The sequence below is a fragment of the Necator americanus genome, chromosome V, assembly GCF_031761385.1.
Source record: "Necator americanus strain Aroian chromosome V, whole genome shotgun sequence".
NCBI lineage: Eukaryota > Metazoa > Nematoda > Chromadorea > Rhabditida > Ancylostomatidae > Necator > Necator americanus.
The window spans coordinates 18924511-18940815 of NC_087375.1; the positions used below are offsets into that span (position 1 = coordinate 18924511).

A 16305-nucleotide genomic window follows, 5' to 3' on the forward strand; every position below is an offset into this window, starting at 1 on the left:
ATAACTACAAAAACAACTAAATCTTTAACTTTAAACTACTAATCTATGCATGCACCACTCGTAACTGTCAACAGGTATAACAAAAACGATGATTCCTAAGTCCTAATTCCTAATCAATAACAGAACTAGCTAGAACTAATAGCCACTATAGTATATGTGAACAGTATGTAACACTGACCACTCAAAATATTCGCTACTACAGCTACGGCTGGGAATTTCAGCAACGGAATATCATTAGAAAATAGCAAACTTTGGATCAATATCCAGCTCCTTGAGCAGTTTTTCAGCAAGGAAACGGTCAATGTTGAACGGTTTGAAATCCGGAGGTAGCTCCTTTATTCTATGATAAGTAACAATAGTTGGATCAATCTCTCCGGTTGGTGTTTCACGAAAAGACCGCCAGGCTGTAAAAACTATGATAGGATTGGAAGTTGGAAATAACAAACATAATTAATTAATATAAAGGAAAATATATCAATCGAAATATCAATGAAATCAAAGAACGAGAAACGAAGATGTGAGGTGCACGAGTGAGGCTGTACAGGCAAAGCAGAAACTTTCGTCGAGAAAGAAAAATATTCAGAATCGAAAAACATCACTATGAGTTTAAAAAAAAAACTCGAAAAGAGGATATTACCATGAGAGAATGCTAACTGTGCTCTAGAGTGACGCCTACTTGTGGAACATCCAAAAAAGAAAACATTGCGTAAACGTCTCCGATAGGTAGTGTTAAAAGCAGCGCTTGCGACGGAGAGCTCTTTTATATACTGTTATGTGCTAGACGCAGTTAACTAACAAGTATTGGCGAGAAGTAAAGACAAAGCAAAGGGATTGGGCAAGTAGATCTCCCTCTGTTGAACCTAAGTAACTTGTATTACCATCTTCTTTCCAGTAGCCGGTTGTGAAACTCTGTATATGGGACTAGACATGAGACAGAGAGAAATGTACATGTAGGACATGTAGGATTTAAACAAAATGTCAGTCAAATTCTTAATTCTAATGCAAAAAAAATCGAGCTTAGTCACACAGAGAACATAGAAAAAGTCATGCGACAGTCTCATCAGATGTTCATCTAACAACCCGTTGAAGTGCAGACTCAATGATTGTGTGACCCAATCATTCGGATTCTGGGACAAAATTTCAAGCACATCCTTGCAGAGGATAGGTACTACAGAAAGTAGGTAACCGAATAATAGATAGATAATTAGATTCATTGCAGTCTAGTCTTATGTGATACAAACAATCCCTATAAACTTTACTCTCAACGATCAAGAATGGACTTCAAAATCACTGACACTATAACACTATACTTCTGCTTCTATTATGGCCTTGAGGTCGATTCCTACATTAATAACGAATCCGTTGTTATTTACGGTATCTGCTGTTTATCATTGAAAAACCGCTTTTATTTAATATTGGTTGTAAACAACCCCAAGACGTAATTATTGATTTATGCTTTGCACCATAAGATAAGCCGTTACTAATAAAAACAGAAGTTAACAATGTACTTATTTCTTTGATGTCATTTAGACAAATAAATAAATACCTTCTTATATAATGCAATCGCACTCATCTTTTAATCTCAATCTTCGAAAATAATAAGTTCATACCGCTGATTTAACGCCACAATTACTACTACTAATTACTGGTGCCTTTTGGATTTTGGAAGGCAAAAGACAAAACAAGATGTAGGGCCAGCACCTGTGGTACACAACTGGTGAACGAAGACTCCCTGACTTCTTTTTCCCACACTGTTTCAATCATAGTCCCCATTATAGTTTCTAAATCGGAATAAAACACCGTTATCAACAAAGGAGTCACAGTGTAAATAAAGGCGTTAATGGAAAATACGATGAGATGTTTAAAAATCAGACCAAACAGTCTATGAAAAAACAAAGCCAATCGTAGGTTTTGGTTCATTGCAAAAATCCGCAGAACTGATTGCGAGCATAACCGAAAGATGAATGAGTTTAATTAACGACCAATCGGAGGGGTCACGTGCGCCACGAGGCACGGAAAGACAAGAACAAAAGTCTCTTCGCGTCTACGTACAAAAACAGTTAACATAAAATGAGAAAAGGACAGGAACTGAAGAGGCATAGTAAGGTGAAGACGATATGAAGCAGCTGCGTTAACGATTGCACCGTGCTTCATGTCGGTTTGACTCGAAGCGGCGCGGTGGAGCATAGCTGTTAGGATCTGAGGAGGACTCTTGTTAGCACCACTACTTGCAACAGTTCGCGGTGGTCAACCTCGATTGCAACGCTAGCTCATGCGCCGCTTCGAGCGAAGCCGCTTAGGCTGCCCGCAGTGTCCACAGCTTTACGTAACTGCACCGTGCTTCAGATCGTTTAGACCTTACTATATCTCTTCAGTTCCTTGCCTTCTCTTATTTTATATTAACTGTTTTTTGTGTTGTGGGTACGAAGAGACTCTTGTTTTTGTGTTTTCAATAGGTCAGACAAACAGGCGATAGAGAATGTAATAACAAAGACTTTCCGTTCGAATCCACTATAGAAGTCTTTGCACAAATGCAAGAGCTTAACCTTATGCTGAGTATTATGTTATGCAAGTCAGGCCTCGAATAGCTGTCCAATGCGAAGAAGAGAACGGAATTAAAAAAACAGCTAATTTAGTCGAAGATGAAGTACATGCTTGTTTGAAATCGCCATTGACAAAACGATAAACTTTGTATTGTATTACTTATAGATTTGACCATAATCCTTGACAATTTAGATTCGGTCATAATCTTTAACAACAGTAAACAGTTAAAGACTGTGAACACCATAAAAAATAAACAACCAACAAAATGTATGAATGATTTAGCTTCGAAGCAAACGATGAGTACAATGTAAGGTTTGCTAGTGTCCATGTGACACCTTCGGCTTGTTCACAGCGGTTGTGCTTGTCGATACGATCAAAAGGCGCAGAAGATGATGCGCGCAATGCGATATTAAAGGCATAACCCCACGAATATGGGGTGGTACCGATTTCAGGTGGAGTATTCGTATACGGGATAGTGCATTATGGAGAAAGGGGTTATTCCGTCCATTTCTTCCTAATTGCCGTAAAAAACGGCCCGGAAGATATAGCGCGTGCACAGGGCTGGCGCGCTCCAATCGAACTCATTGCAGAAAATAGCGCGCCGGAACGCTCGAAGCCGTATTTTATGTTTTTTACAGCAACTGAGAAGAAATCAACGGAATCAGCCTTATCTCCATAATCTACGATTCCGTATGGGCATAACCCACCTGAAAACCGCACCACCCCAGATTCGTGGGGTGATGCCTTTAAGGTCATTTTTTTACAACAAACCCGATAACTGCAACAGAAATTCAGTGGAGTATCCGATGGAAGAGCGCAAGTGCAGCCCAAAGCCGGTAGTTTCAGGGTTAAAGTTAAAGGATAAAGTTTCTGGTGTTAACCAATCCGCTTGGGATGCGCCCCTCGTTCACTTCAATTCAGAATCATTTGAGGCCTACGAACGTGTAACTGGCCTATACAATGACTTGGGATGACTAGCCAATGTGTTAAGTTAGTGCTTTTACTATCCCAGACAAGTCTGGTACCAATTTATCGACCCTGAAGGGACGAAGGGCTTAGTGAGCACTAGGGCGGATTCGAACCTCCGATCGATCGTGCAGGAAGCGGAACCTCTAACCGCTACACTACACCCGCCGCAGTTTCAGGGTTAAAAGAAAAATAACAATCAAAACACCTGTGGTTCAAGATCTAATAAACAAGCTGAAAAAGATGTCTTGCGCAGAGACCGCTGAAGAGAAGTTCTCGACACAAAAGAAGGAGCAGAATGCCGACGAAACCCTCCCCACTGTTCCACAATCAAAGCACAGTCCAGTTGCTTTTTTCGGAGAAAAAGTAGAGGAAAAAATAGGAAACCGACCCTACCGCCTAAATTGAATATCCTAAATTGCATCTGCTGAAATCTTCCCCAATCTCCTCTTAAAGGCATCCCCCACGAATCTGGGATGGTACGAATTTCAGGTGGGCAATGCCTATATGGGTTCGTAGATTATAGAGAGGGAGATCATTCCGTTCATTTCTTCCTAATTGCTGTAAAAAAACGGCACGAAAGATGCGGCTTCGAGCGTTCCGGGGCGCCATTTTCTACAACGAGTTCGACTGGAGCACTCCTGCATGTGCACTTGCCGCATCTTCAGAGCGGTTTTTAGGAAGAAATTAGGAAGAAATGGAAGGAACCACCCTCCTCCCCATAATCTACAAACCCGTATAGACACTGCCCACCTGAATTCGTACCACCCCAGATTTGTGGGGTGATGCCTTTAAATGAGGTCCCTTTTTGTACTATAACTCGGCAAAGGTTATTGTCGTACAAACAATCTGCAGCTGCGGCAAGGTGAAAACCTACACCAGTTTTGTATCGCATGAGACAAATGAACTTTGCGAAAGCTTGGGTTGCGAAATGCAGATAGATGAACCGCGGGTAACAACAATGACAGATGTTCGCTGATCACATGCACGTTGAACATCGCAGAAATCGTGAGCTCTCGTGGAGTACATCAAATAACCGCGAATAAAGAGTGGAACGATATTGAAGATTGGAGACAAGATGTAAAATAATAATAACAAGCAGATTCAATGAAAGTATGGAGATATGCAACCAAAATTTACATTTCTTGGAAGACGTAGTTGTTTTTTAAAATAAAAATGATGCGAACGGTGTAAAACAGGAGTAAGGTCACAAAAAAATAATTTTTCTGAAGGAGGAAAACACCTACTACAAGCCTAGGTAGAAGTGTAGAGGACCAATGGAGGAAGAGTGAAACGGAAAGTGGAAAGATGCAGGTTTCATGAGCTAAATAAACATAAAAATTTCGCGAAACCTACAGTTGTGAAGGAATTCGATTTGTTGTTCAACGAGAGGAGATGACGGGGTTGATGGAGGTGTAAGAGTCAACGGTGTTTCGTTACGTTTCACTTTAGGCTTGTTGAAAACTGGGACAGGGCTGAAAATAATAGCATAGGATGAATGTTCTAGGAATGTCAAAATATTACTGGAAATAAAGCTATGTTTTTACCTGCGCTAGCGACAGCCGAGATAATTAGCACAGTTAGATTATTAACAGAACAAATGCATTAAGGAGTGGAGGTTATACAACAAAATAACTTCCATTCTTAGCCGTCACGCTACTTACTTGATACCTCCATTATCATGTTGCTCACATAATAATTTCATATGCGATCAGAAATGAACACTGGTAAGGTAGTAGATACTTAGTTAATCCGCTCCACTTTCCTTCAAAGTTCTGTATGAAGGAAAGTTTTGTTGGAACTATGAACATACTTTTTCAACTGCTAAATACTCACTCTTGCTAAAGGGAAAAGTAAATAAGGCAAGAAAGAAACTCACATTTCCGCTTGGTGAAGAAATTGGTCACACTCTTTCTTGGAAGAAACATCTAAACAGAAACAAAAGGTCAAACAATTCTACGCAACGTGCCAACAATGCAGCAATACTTGATAACAGGTGACAATTCAATTACCTAAAGAAACTGATGGAATCTTGCAAATGCGAGTACGAATAACAGAACGTAACTCGACAGCACGAAAAATAACGTCGTACAAAATCTTTTCAGAGCAATAGCAGTTGAATAAGGTGTAACGTTAGGAGGATTTAAGCCAAGAATGAAATACTAGAGCTTGAAGACGAAAACTTACTCGAACGTTTTTCACTGCCCCTCTGAAACGCTTGTGGTCTCTGGTAGTTATATGAAGATCGTTGCTTATGTTGTATTGATGGGAGCGCAGTTCGTGAAACAGCAGAATGGCCCGCCTTGTACATCTCGATTCCTGTAAATGGGAAATTCTAATTGACGGCACAATAACAGTAGATGTTGCGTGAAAACACATCTATTCTGGGACGAAATCCCAGCTATGTCGGGGCAAATGCGCGAGAAGAGCTACAGGGTCCTCGACGTTAGCTCTCCTTGAATGCTACGCGTTTGCAAATGACGACCTCTCTGATGCCGCACGATCATGAGGGCGGTTCTGAGGAGGGCACAAATAAATCAGGTATTTGGCAGCTGTACTCTGAAGTGTCGTCAGCATTGATCCATATTTGGTTCGAAAATTTTCATCCTCTGCGACTATATACTCCCTTGAGGATGTCGACTTCCTCGGTAAAGAAGGTACTGTATGTGGTGTTTTTGTGTGACATTTAGACATTGTTCGGAGTAAATTCTCCGGTATTCTTGTTCTTGTCCATTTCTTGACAAAGTTCATATACCGGGTACTGATTAACGAGTGTGTTTCTTTTTGTTTGGTGATTTTCCCGGTTATGAACGAACGATCCATTTAGTCATCTGCGGAGGAAGAGCTGGAGAAGCAGTATCGTGACTACAAAGCTCAATTCGATCAGTGGAAAGAGAAAAACAAGTGAGTCGCTTATTAATTGCAGATTTCATCTATTACTACGTCCAGGTTATATGGGTTGGATAAAATGTAGTTAGGGGAGGAGTGGGAAGGGGATGAGACGCCAGGTGTCGCTCTTATTTCTCGAAGTTAATAATTAAATCAATCCAGGACCTAAGGCATAAGCATTAGTTTTGGAGGATCTCTGACATACACGCTAAGGTTACTGAGAGAGCAAAAAATAAGTTGGAACGTCGAGAAATAAGGGCGCCACTGAATGTTTCCCTCCTATCTACTATATTTTTCCCCGATGGGTCTGCTTTATACTAGTTCTGTTTGTTCAGATGGCATTCGGTTAACTTTCAAAAAAAGGCAACTAAAATCGCGTGCTTCTTGAGCAACTAATATTTTGGAAAGCGGAAGTTTGGTGCAGTCGCCAAAGTTTGAATACATGAATTGGTATGGTTCTTGTACATATGATCGCAAATAGATTGGATCAGTCTGCAGTGAGACTGTTGCGGAATTTTACCCTACCTTCTTTCTTTTTCGATGTGTGGGTGGTACAGCGACAACTTCCCAAAATTTCATTCACTTTAATCTTTTGGTCTCTTTTAGTTCTCTTTTTAAAAATCTGGTATTGACACCCCGCATTCATTCATTTCGAATCTGCGCCAAGTACAACTTGTGAAGCATTTGTCTCTGGGAGCTGGAAAATCTTGAATGTCCTCTTTAAGTTCGTTAAGTGAAGAGTTTCCTTAGTTACTCTCTTAGAGAGCAGTAGAATAAAACGGAGAGATCCTTAGTCTACTTTGCTTTGCAAAGTGTATGGTAAAGGAGTTATACCAAGAATCCTGCGTGAGGAAGGAATCGCGAGGAGGAAGCGAGAAAATCTTGTGTTATGGTTGTAGATTGCAGAATCACGGGTGGTTCCGTGGTGGTGGTGGTGCGGGTTTCAGGTGGGTTATGCCTATGCGGGTCGTAGATTATGAGGGCGGTGATTCCGTCCATTCCTCCTTAATTGCTGTAAAAAACGGTCCGGAAGATGCAGCACGTGCACATGCAGGCGCGCTCCAATTGAGCTCGTTGTAGAAAATAGCGCCCCGGAACGCTCGAAGCCGCATCTTCCGAGCCGTTTTTACGGCAATTAGGAAGAAATGAACAGAATCCTCCCCATAATCTCTACACAATCACCATCTCAGACTCATGGGATGGTGCTTTAATGACGCTTTCAGTTGCAACGCGCCACCTTTGTGCACGCACCGCATAAAAATGCGATCGGTCGAAGATCAGTGGTGTCCTCTCACCAGCCTATTCAAGTAAAACCAAACAATAGGCTACTAAGTGACCAGAACTTGTGAATAGAGGAGCGTTCTAACGTACCTCGTTATAACTATGGGGGTTCGGTTCCCATGCCATTTTTTTATGATGATCAGGGATCAGGGAGAGGTGAGCGGAACCACCCCTGATCCTACAATCTACAACCCCATCTCTAGCTTTTCCCGCGGATTCCCTCACCACTTCAGATTCGTGGCATGCTGCCTTTAGGTAAAAAAACGTCCGTACAAATTCCACTGACGAGGTTTTACACTGTAAACATAAATCTTAGCAAATGGACTGCAGTATTAATAAAGCACTCTAGTTTAGTACTATTCTCATAACGAGAATGAAAACTGAAGAGATGAAAACTGAATGGAGAGGCAAATTTGTTGGAAGGAAAAGGAATTTATAGAGGCGTATAGTCTGTAGTACAAACACTTCTATTAATACACACGGTTCAGAAGTTCGGTTGGCACAGAAGCATACGACGCCTATGTTAAGCAATTCCAAGAATGGGAAAAGGATGTCGAGAAACGAAGGAAGTCTTTGAGAGAAAAGGTTGGTTGTTCGATCTTCCTAGCTGCCAAATGTTTATTTGGAGTTTTGTTTTGTGTTAGGTGGTGGTGAGTCAGTATAACACTGGGTGTTTGGGACAAAGCTAGTCACGCCCCACTATCTGTTTTTTAACCAAGAATATGTTGCCATTCCCTCATAGCTTTTTCGGTAGTGTCATAAAATGAAGGATAAAGAAAAGGGTGTAGCGAAGTCGGTAGGAAGTCTCACCATAGGTGCGATAGTAAGGAGCCGAACCCTCCTCAGGTGAAGGGGGTTTAGCTCATGGGGTGCTGCTCAAGTGAAGGGATCCTTTCGCCTACCGGCCAAAAGTGAAGCGAATCAGAGCACCGGCTCCGGCTATCTAATCCACGGGTTTCACTGTGACTGTTCGGTGGATCGATGGTTCGGAACTCCTTTCATATCTCCGCGGTCGATACTAGACTTGTCCAGGAGGATAGGAACAGTGGCTTGATACATCGGCTAGCTCGCATATCACTGTACTGTTCCCGTTCGCAAGCCTCAAACGATGCTGAGTTGAAGTGAATGCACCGGCGCATCCTGAGCGGATTTATTAAAGGCATCACTCCACGAATCTGTAGTGGTACAGATTTCTTGTTATTCGTATACGGGGTCGTAGATTATGGGGAGGAGGGTGATTCCGCTTTTTTTTTCCTAATTGCCGAAGAAAACGGCCCGAAAGATACGGCTTCGAGCGTTCCAGCGCACTATTTTCACAAGAAGTTCGAATGGAGCGCGCCAGCCCTGTGCAGCGTCGCATCTTCCGGGCCGTTTTTTGCGGCAATTATTTTTTTTTTCGGGAAGAAATGGACAGAATCGCATCCCTCTCCATAATCTACTATCCCGTATACGAATACTCCGCCTGAAATCCGTACCACCTCGGATTCGTGGGGTGATGCCTTTAATGCCAGACATTTCGTCCTGTATTACAAATATTTTATTTTAAGAATGTGTGCGAGTTTCGCTTGATTTTAGGCTGAGCGTGAAGCAAATGAACTCAGGGTACAGAAGGAAGAGGAAGAGAAGGCAAAGCTTATTCAAGAAGCTAAAGAAGGTGATTCCTCCAGTGACGTAAACAACATTCTTTTCAGTCGCATCATTCGCTCATTACATTTTTTCTGCTTCAGCCGAAGCCGCAGCTGCATATGCGCAGTCGCAGCAGGCCTATATGGCTCATCATCAAGCCGCTTTGGAACAGGAACAACAACGAATTCAAGTAGTGCAGCAACTGTACTCACTCTGATTGTTTCTTTGTTAACAACTTGCTTTTCGCTTCAAGGCTCAACAGCAAGCAGCACAGCTTGTCCAAGTCGTTGCTCAACAGCAACAGCAATTCGCTCATCCACCCCCTTCCCTTGTTGCTCAAGTGCCTGCGCAAGTACCACATGGACAAGGTATTCTTTAGTTTTATGATTTTCATGCGTGCAATCTGTACAGTATTTTCTTCACTATGTAGTCATAATTAGTGGATCACAGGTGACCTTAACGCTGAAAACGTCTTTAAGGAGATGGTAAACGTAGTAATGGGTGGAGCAGCTGCAGCGCTAGGCACAAGTAAGTTTGTTTTCTTTCGATCACAGTTTCATTTTCCTGGTTTTTTTTTTGTCAATAACTTTTCTGCGATATTTTAGCTGTCACGCAGCAGCCTCCTCCAGCCATGCCTGGTGCTCCTGGCCCTGCTGGCCCACCTCCACAACTTTGGGGTAATGCCAAAACGACATATGATGTGAAGGTAATTGAAGATTTTTTGAAGATTTTGTTCCGGCAACCTAGAAGCTCTTAAGAGCTGCGAGTGTAACGATCTCTAATCCAGTTTGTGTTGGATGCTGTTCCTCTCAACGTTACATTTTTGTCATTTTATTCATTTCTTAATTTTTATTACTATTCATTTATTCACCTACTGATGATCTACTGATACTACTGATGATCCACTCTGTAGCAGAAAAACTTTTGGCTTTTGTAGTATAATAGATTTCAAAGGTTGTGCACCAAAATAAACACTGGTTTTCTCATCTTGCGTAGTTCGTTATTTTCCTACGTCAGCGGTCTATTCTTCATTGTGGATGAATTTTGCACTGCTATTTGTTCCCCATGTTTTTTTAATGTATTAAGATTGCTTGTGACTGTGATTTTTGTAACTATTCTCGCATTTTGGATCATCACAATCATAGGTGCGATAGGGAGGAGTCGGACACTCCTCAGGTGAAGGGGGGTCTAGCTCATGAGGTGCAGCGCAAACCCTTCGCCAACCATCCAAAAGTGAAGGGGTCCCTTTGTCAACCGCCTAGAAGTGAAAGGAGTCTTTTTCCCAGCCGTCCAAAAGTAAAGCGGGTTGGAGCACCGGGTCCAACTATCGCATGTGCGATTTCGATTGGATTCCGCGTTGAAATTATAGGTTAGTCCACGTGTCTGATGACCCAAAACACCTCTTTATCGTTTTGTAGAATCGAATATTCACTTGAGCTGTTTATAACACCAGTAGCGTAAGATCTGCGAATGCTCAACTAAATTAGTGGATTCTCAAGGGAAATGAGGAAGGAGAAACAAAGTGAAACTAATAATGGATCAAGAAGCAGGTGATACATTCGAATCAAAAAGGTTTTATTTTCTGCGAAAACAGTTGTCGGGCCATGTAATATGAAATATTAAGAATAAGAGATAAGTGCCCTTTAATGTATGATATGAGGATAGGAGACCAGTTAAATACGGTACAATTTTTGTCCATCAAATTGCACTCCAATGAACACGAATCGATGCATGTTTTTCTTTCTTGGCCTTGCTCTAAACACTACCTTGCTCAGCTTTTATACAATCACTTTGTCGAAGTGAGCATTTCGTCTTCCAGAATCTGATCGGAAATAACGTAGCGAATTAGTTATCAAGGTAGAGTGATGACTTTCTTCATAATATTGGTTTTATTAAAATATTTGTCACAGAGTTGAGTCCAGCTAATTTACATAAAAAGCATGATTTTTTCTGAAAGTGAGAATAGCCAAACTATCAGAAAATTCTCATGCTCATTCCATGTTTTCTTATTAGTTTGCTTTTCAGTACAGCTTTTTCTTGTTTCTAACGAATGTCTTTCAAGCATAATGAATTTTATCAAAGCTTTTTCTTTTTGAGAAATTTCAGATGTGTCTGTCTGAGATAGATTGAACCATCTTTATGTCTGAGATTGGTTTGGAGTGGTTATGAATATGCATTCTTTAGCCTATAGCGTTGTAATATGTTCTGAAAGTTGAGTTTGGTATCATTACCGAGGTCTGCTTTCAGGTTTTCATTTTATATGCTATGTAAGATGTTCTACACTTCGAAACAATTCTCCCTCACATCTCACCTGTTCTCCTGCTACTCTTCGATTGGATTGAATTGACTCCAAATGGGTGCTACTTCTCTCTCTATACGCTCTTGCAAGAGTCCTCCAGTGATTCTTATTCGTTTGAGCGACACGAAGACCGCGTTTTCTTGAAAAATGCTTTATGAAGAAATCTGACTATGTGGTCGTCGGTTATGTGCTTTTTTTCTATTTTGAAGAATTCGTTCGCGTGTCGAGTCGAACCAACTTGATGTTTTGGTTTCGCTTTATAAAATTTCCGGCTTTCTTCTCCATTTTTAGCAAAAAAAAAATCTTTCGCGTAGGTGGTGATAGTTCGATAACATGGGGAGGGGGATTTCTTTCACAACGGGGTGTTCGGGCAAGACTTCTTATAGGCGATGATGTGGTCTGTCTCATAATCCTACTCTCCACAGAATTCTCTGCAGACTTTCTCGAAGTATGTTTGCCCTTCCCTACAGAACGTCTCCATGTCTACATAGGTATAATATCGATTTCCTATTCATCTTAGCTTAATGTTGCAGCGTAAGCGATGATTAACAAGGTTGGCATCGACCTACATCTTAACAAATGTAGACGTCGGATTTGGATTTTCATCTGTTCAAAAATCCTTTGTGCTGATGTCAGGTATTACCGACGACGACGTAAGAAGTAGTTTTGAGACTGTTAGCCAGGTCGCTTATGGTGCTTGATGATTGTGTCTATAGTGACGCATAATCTGAAATCTTTCTTTATTTGTATCTCTCATCTTTTCAACTTGAAGTTGACTAAAATTGATAGTGCAGACGTCATTGGTTTATGGATGGTAGGTCTTGAATTAGTATTAACCTTGAATGGCATCCGAATAGTTCCTAAGGAGGTCATGTCAAACGACTTTCTCTTACAGTGAGGGTTTTTTTGTAAACGTTATTCTAATGCCGTACAAATTATAACATAAATATTTGTCGTAATCAATTCCAAAAAGTTTAAAAATTATACTTTGGTTATAGGTAAAATGTTTTTTGAAGTACTCTATTGCGAAGTGTGATACTCTTTTTCATAGGCTTTGAGGAGTTACATTTTATCAATGATAAATCTGAACAAAGTGGGCTGGTAAATCATTTACGGATTTCTACAAAGACAAGGAGCTAACACACTTCATTAGGTGCTCAAGTAAAGTCAGATTAAATTTTATACTTTCTTCAAAGTGTACTGAATTTCTAAATTAAGAATTCGTTCACTCGGGTCAAAAGGATTGAAGTTCGATGCAGTTGCGAAAGCGGTTGCGCTTGCAGCGGTTAGAATCGAGTAAGGACCCCTGCTACCACCATCTATTGTTGCAGTTCGCGGTGATCACACCTCGATTCCAACCGCTGCGCTCCACCGCATCGCTTCCAGCACAATCGCTTGGGCAACTACACTATACTTCATGTCGTTTTGACTCTACTATACAAAAAATATTAGGGACGCATGCGAGTTTCTCCCAGGCCTGGCCACATTAAGTACATTATTATTCTTTTAAGCTGTGAAATTAAAGTTTCCCCTTGTTTTATCAAGTGGAATAATAGTGAAATGTTTATGCAGATCCTCTAATCTTGAGAACCCACCGTTTGTCAACATTCTGGAGATCAAACTACAATCTTGATAATTCTCGTCCTGATCCTGGTAACACAAACGGATTACTGTTTTACTTTTAGATTTGGTTAATTATTCTTGAGATGCTCTGAGTTATGCAACATATGTACTCGCCTGCTGTTCACCCAATTCTTGCAGTTATTCTTGACTGTCTTCCATACTCAAAGATATTGTCAGCGTCTACTGTTTTCAATCGGCAGGGGAAAGAGGAAATGTATGCTAAAAAAAAGAACGGTCCTTTATCGTCTACCCGATTGAACCCGACTATATGTGTTACTTAAACTTTGTGGTCTTACTTAAAGGCAGTATACCACAAATCTGAGGTGGTGCGGACTTTAGGTGGAGTATCTGTGTACGGGGTCGTAGATTATGGAGACGAGGGTAGTTCCGCTCATCTCTCCCCGCATTACTGCAGACAGCCGCCTCCAGAATGCTGTTTTGTACGACGCCATCCATTGCAACGCTCCACCCCTTGCGCCGCCTCCGCCCTGTGACTCGTCGAAAATCTATTCGGACTGCTCTGATGGGTAGTAAGGGACGCTACGCGTGCAAGGGTGGCGCGTTGCAATAGAAGGCATCGTACAAAACAGCATTTCAAAACATCATTGCGATTGCTCGCAATGATTCAGAGAGAGATGAACGGGACTACCCCGGTCTCCATAATCTACGATCCAGTATGCGGATACTCCACCTGAAATCCGTACCACCCCAGATTCGCGATATGCTGCCTTTAACAAATCCAGTTCTTATGCCTGAGATCAAAAGGAATGGCAAACTTTGCCATTGTAAGTTGAGTCAGTTGCTCGGTTTATATCGCACGCGAGAGGTTTATGATGTGGTAAACCTATGTGAATCATAACTAGATCGTCGAGAAATCTCTGAATATCTTTCTCATAGGACTCTGTGCAGTCCTTTTTTACCTTGACCTTCCTTTACCAGCCCGTTTCTGTTCTGCGGCCCAAGAAAAATGCTAGTGCTGTTTCTCTTCTAATTCGAAAAGCTTTTCCGAAATTCCTAAAAAAAAACCTGGTAGTAACGCCTTAAGCGTGGGCGCTAACAACATATACTCTAATGTAACTCTTCTTCCCTTAATATTATATTGCCTATTATTCTTCTCTTAAAATTATATTTTTTACCTTGGCCAATATCTTTAAATATGGTGTGAATGAGAAGTTAGTGCGTTATCGTTAGTCTCCTTATTATTTGATTTTGTTTTTAAATTTCTTTCTCAAATATATCTTGACAGTACCAAATGTTTCTTATCATTAAGATTACGTTCTTTTTAGGATCCTCTGTTCCTTCGTTGGGGTGCGCGTGCTGCTCCGGCGCACAATCCTCCTGTGATCCGACCACCAATGGTAGGGAGATATTCTTCCGAGTTTGTTGTTGTTTTCACATACGTTCATCAGCTAACACCTTTATAGCCTGTTGGGCCGTGTTGGATGGTAGAAAATGCCCTGAAAGAGAGAAAAATGGCCATAGCACCTGCTCATCTTCCGCCTCCAATGTTCATTCAACCTCCACCTATGTTGTGATATAATGAATAGAATGTTGTTAACTTAAAGCTTTCGTAATACTAATGATGTTAGCTATTATTTTTCATTTACTTCGTTGTTACTTCTCTCTCTCTCTTGGACAGTCTCTTTTTCTGTTATTTTTCTTTGTTTCTCTTGTCGTGCTTCGAGAACATTTTTTCGCAGGAAATCACACTTTGCTCTCGTTTTTATGCTCTATATTCAAGGGTATCCCAAAGAATATTAGTAGTATTTGCTTGTTGCTGATATCACGATAACTTTTCGGTATGCAGTGTGCGGGGCTGGAACCATGTGTTTCTCAGATGACAACTACTCGGGCATTAGATCAAGGGGAATTCGCGGCCGTGCTAATCTATGGTATCATGGGGCTCTGGACACTAGAGCACCCCGTATTTGAGTATGATTGTTTTGTTAGAAGTGGCGAGTCGGTAACAACGGTTCACCGTGAATTTCGCCAGCGATTCAATATTAATCAAAACAGTTCTGTTCCTGCGCTTAACACAATCTCACGTAGGGTTAATAATCTCAGAGTAGGAGTCTCAATAAGTGAAGAAAGCGCGCATCTCACTCTGCGTGCTACAATGAACATTCATTTCCGTTTATGATTCACGATGACCCTTGTTTTTCCGTTCATGATTATTATATGCAATATTAGTATTATTATTAATATGAAATGCTATGTCCTTATATATTTTGTTCTACCAATAAATCTTGCTTAAAGCAAAAGCCAATGATTTTATTATTATTAAAAAAAACTGTTTCCGCGCGCACCTCCTACAAAACAGTTTGAATAGATGCGGGACATACATGTGAATAGTTCATAAATATGTCATTTTGGCTAACCACTCGCAGAGTTTCGAACAGTTACATGCTGCTTATTCACAAGTAGTATCAACTATGCAGTTGATACTTTCTTGCGATTAATGCGAATTATGACATAGTGGCGAGATATCGTATGTCACGACATCGATGTCGTGAGGATACATCAGCAGCCAAGTTGATGGCTAGTTAATGAGTGTCCAGCCATCTAATGAGGAAGAAGTAGCGGTACTGAAGGTATTTAGACGTTTATTTATTTGAAGATATTTATTTTTTCTAGAAGCCCCATGTAAGCAGCAGGATGTTAGTTGCGACGCAGCACGCCATCGAGAAATTGCTCTTGATTTGGTACATGATAAGAACTCTTCGGAAAAGGTTGCCTTTGCGACAGACTTTCCTTGGATCCTTTTTTTTCTTGCAAATTTTAAACACTTTTGGTAGCCGTGTTTCAGTATTACCGCATTCTTCAATTTTAAAAAAGAAAACAGTCACGACTTATTACGTAACCCTACACAACTACGTTTGTGTTAATGGTGTGGCCCAGGTTTAACCGCACTTTTTGAGGCTATTAGGTTGCAGAAATTTGCCTCATTCCGGAGTCTATGTCCAGCAGTGAGTAAACCACTGACGCGTTTGATAATAACGGTACAAACAACGGAAGTAACACGAAAGCATGCAAGGACTCTCTTCGGTAACTCATTTTCTATTCGATTTTCCAAGGAG

The 16305-nt window shown here is 41.0% G+C and overlaps 2 protein-coding genes across 2 annotated transcripts; one reads left to right on the forward strand and one right to left on the reverse strand.

Moving 5' to 3' along the window:
- Positions 1–234: 234 nt before the first annotated feature.
- RB195_014383 (uncharacterized protein) lies at positions 235–5821 on the reverse strand (the record flags this gene model as incomplete). The annotated part of the gene is made up of 4 exons (XM_013450298.2): positions 235–404; positions 4867–4985; positions 5390–5438; positions 5698–5821. The coding sequence occupies 4 exons, from the start codon at positions 5819–5821 to the stop codon at positions 235–237; spliced, it is 462 nt and encodes a 153-aa protein (XP_013305752.1).
- A 166-nt stretch (positions 5822–5987) lies between these two features.
- RB195_014384 (uncharacterized protein) lies at positions 5988–14763 on the forward strand (the record flags this gene model as incomplete). The annotated part of the gene is made up of 10 exons (XM_064204632.1): positions 5988–6167; positions 6338–6414; positions 8169–8265; positions 9256–9334; positions 9408–9496; positions 9560–9674; positions 9757–9834; positions 9912–10012; positions 14515–14586; positions 14653–14763. The coding sequence occupies 10 exons, from the start codon at positions 5988–5990 to the stop codon at positions 14761–14763; spliced, it is 999 nt and encodes a 332-aa protein (XP_064060513.1).
- Positions 14764–16305: the final 1542 nt, after the last annotated feature.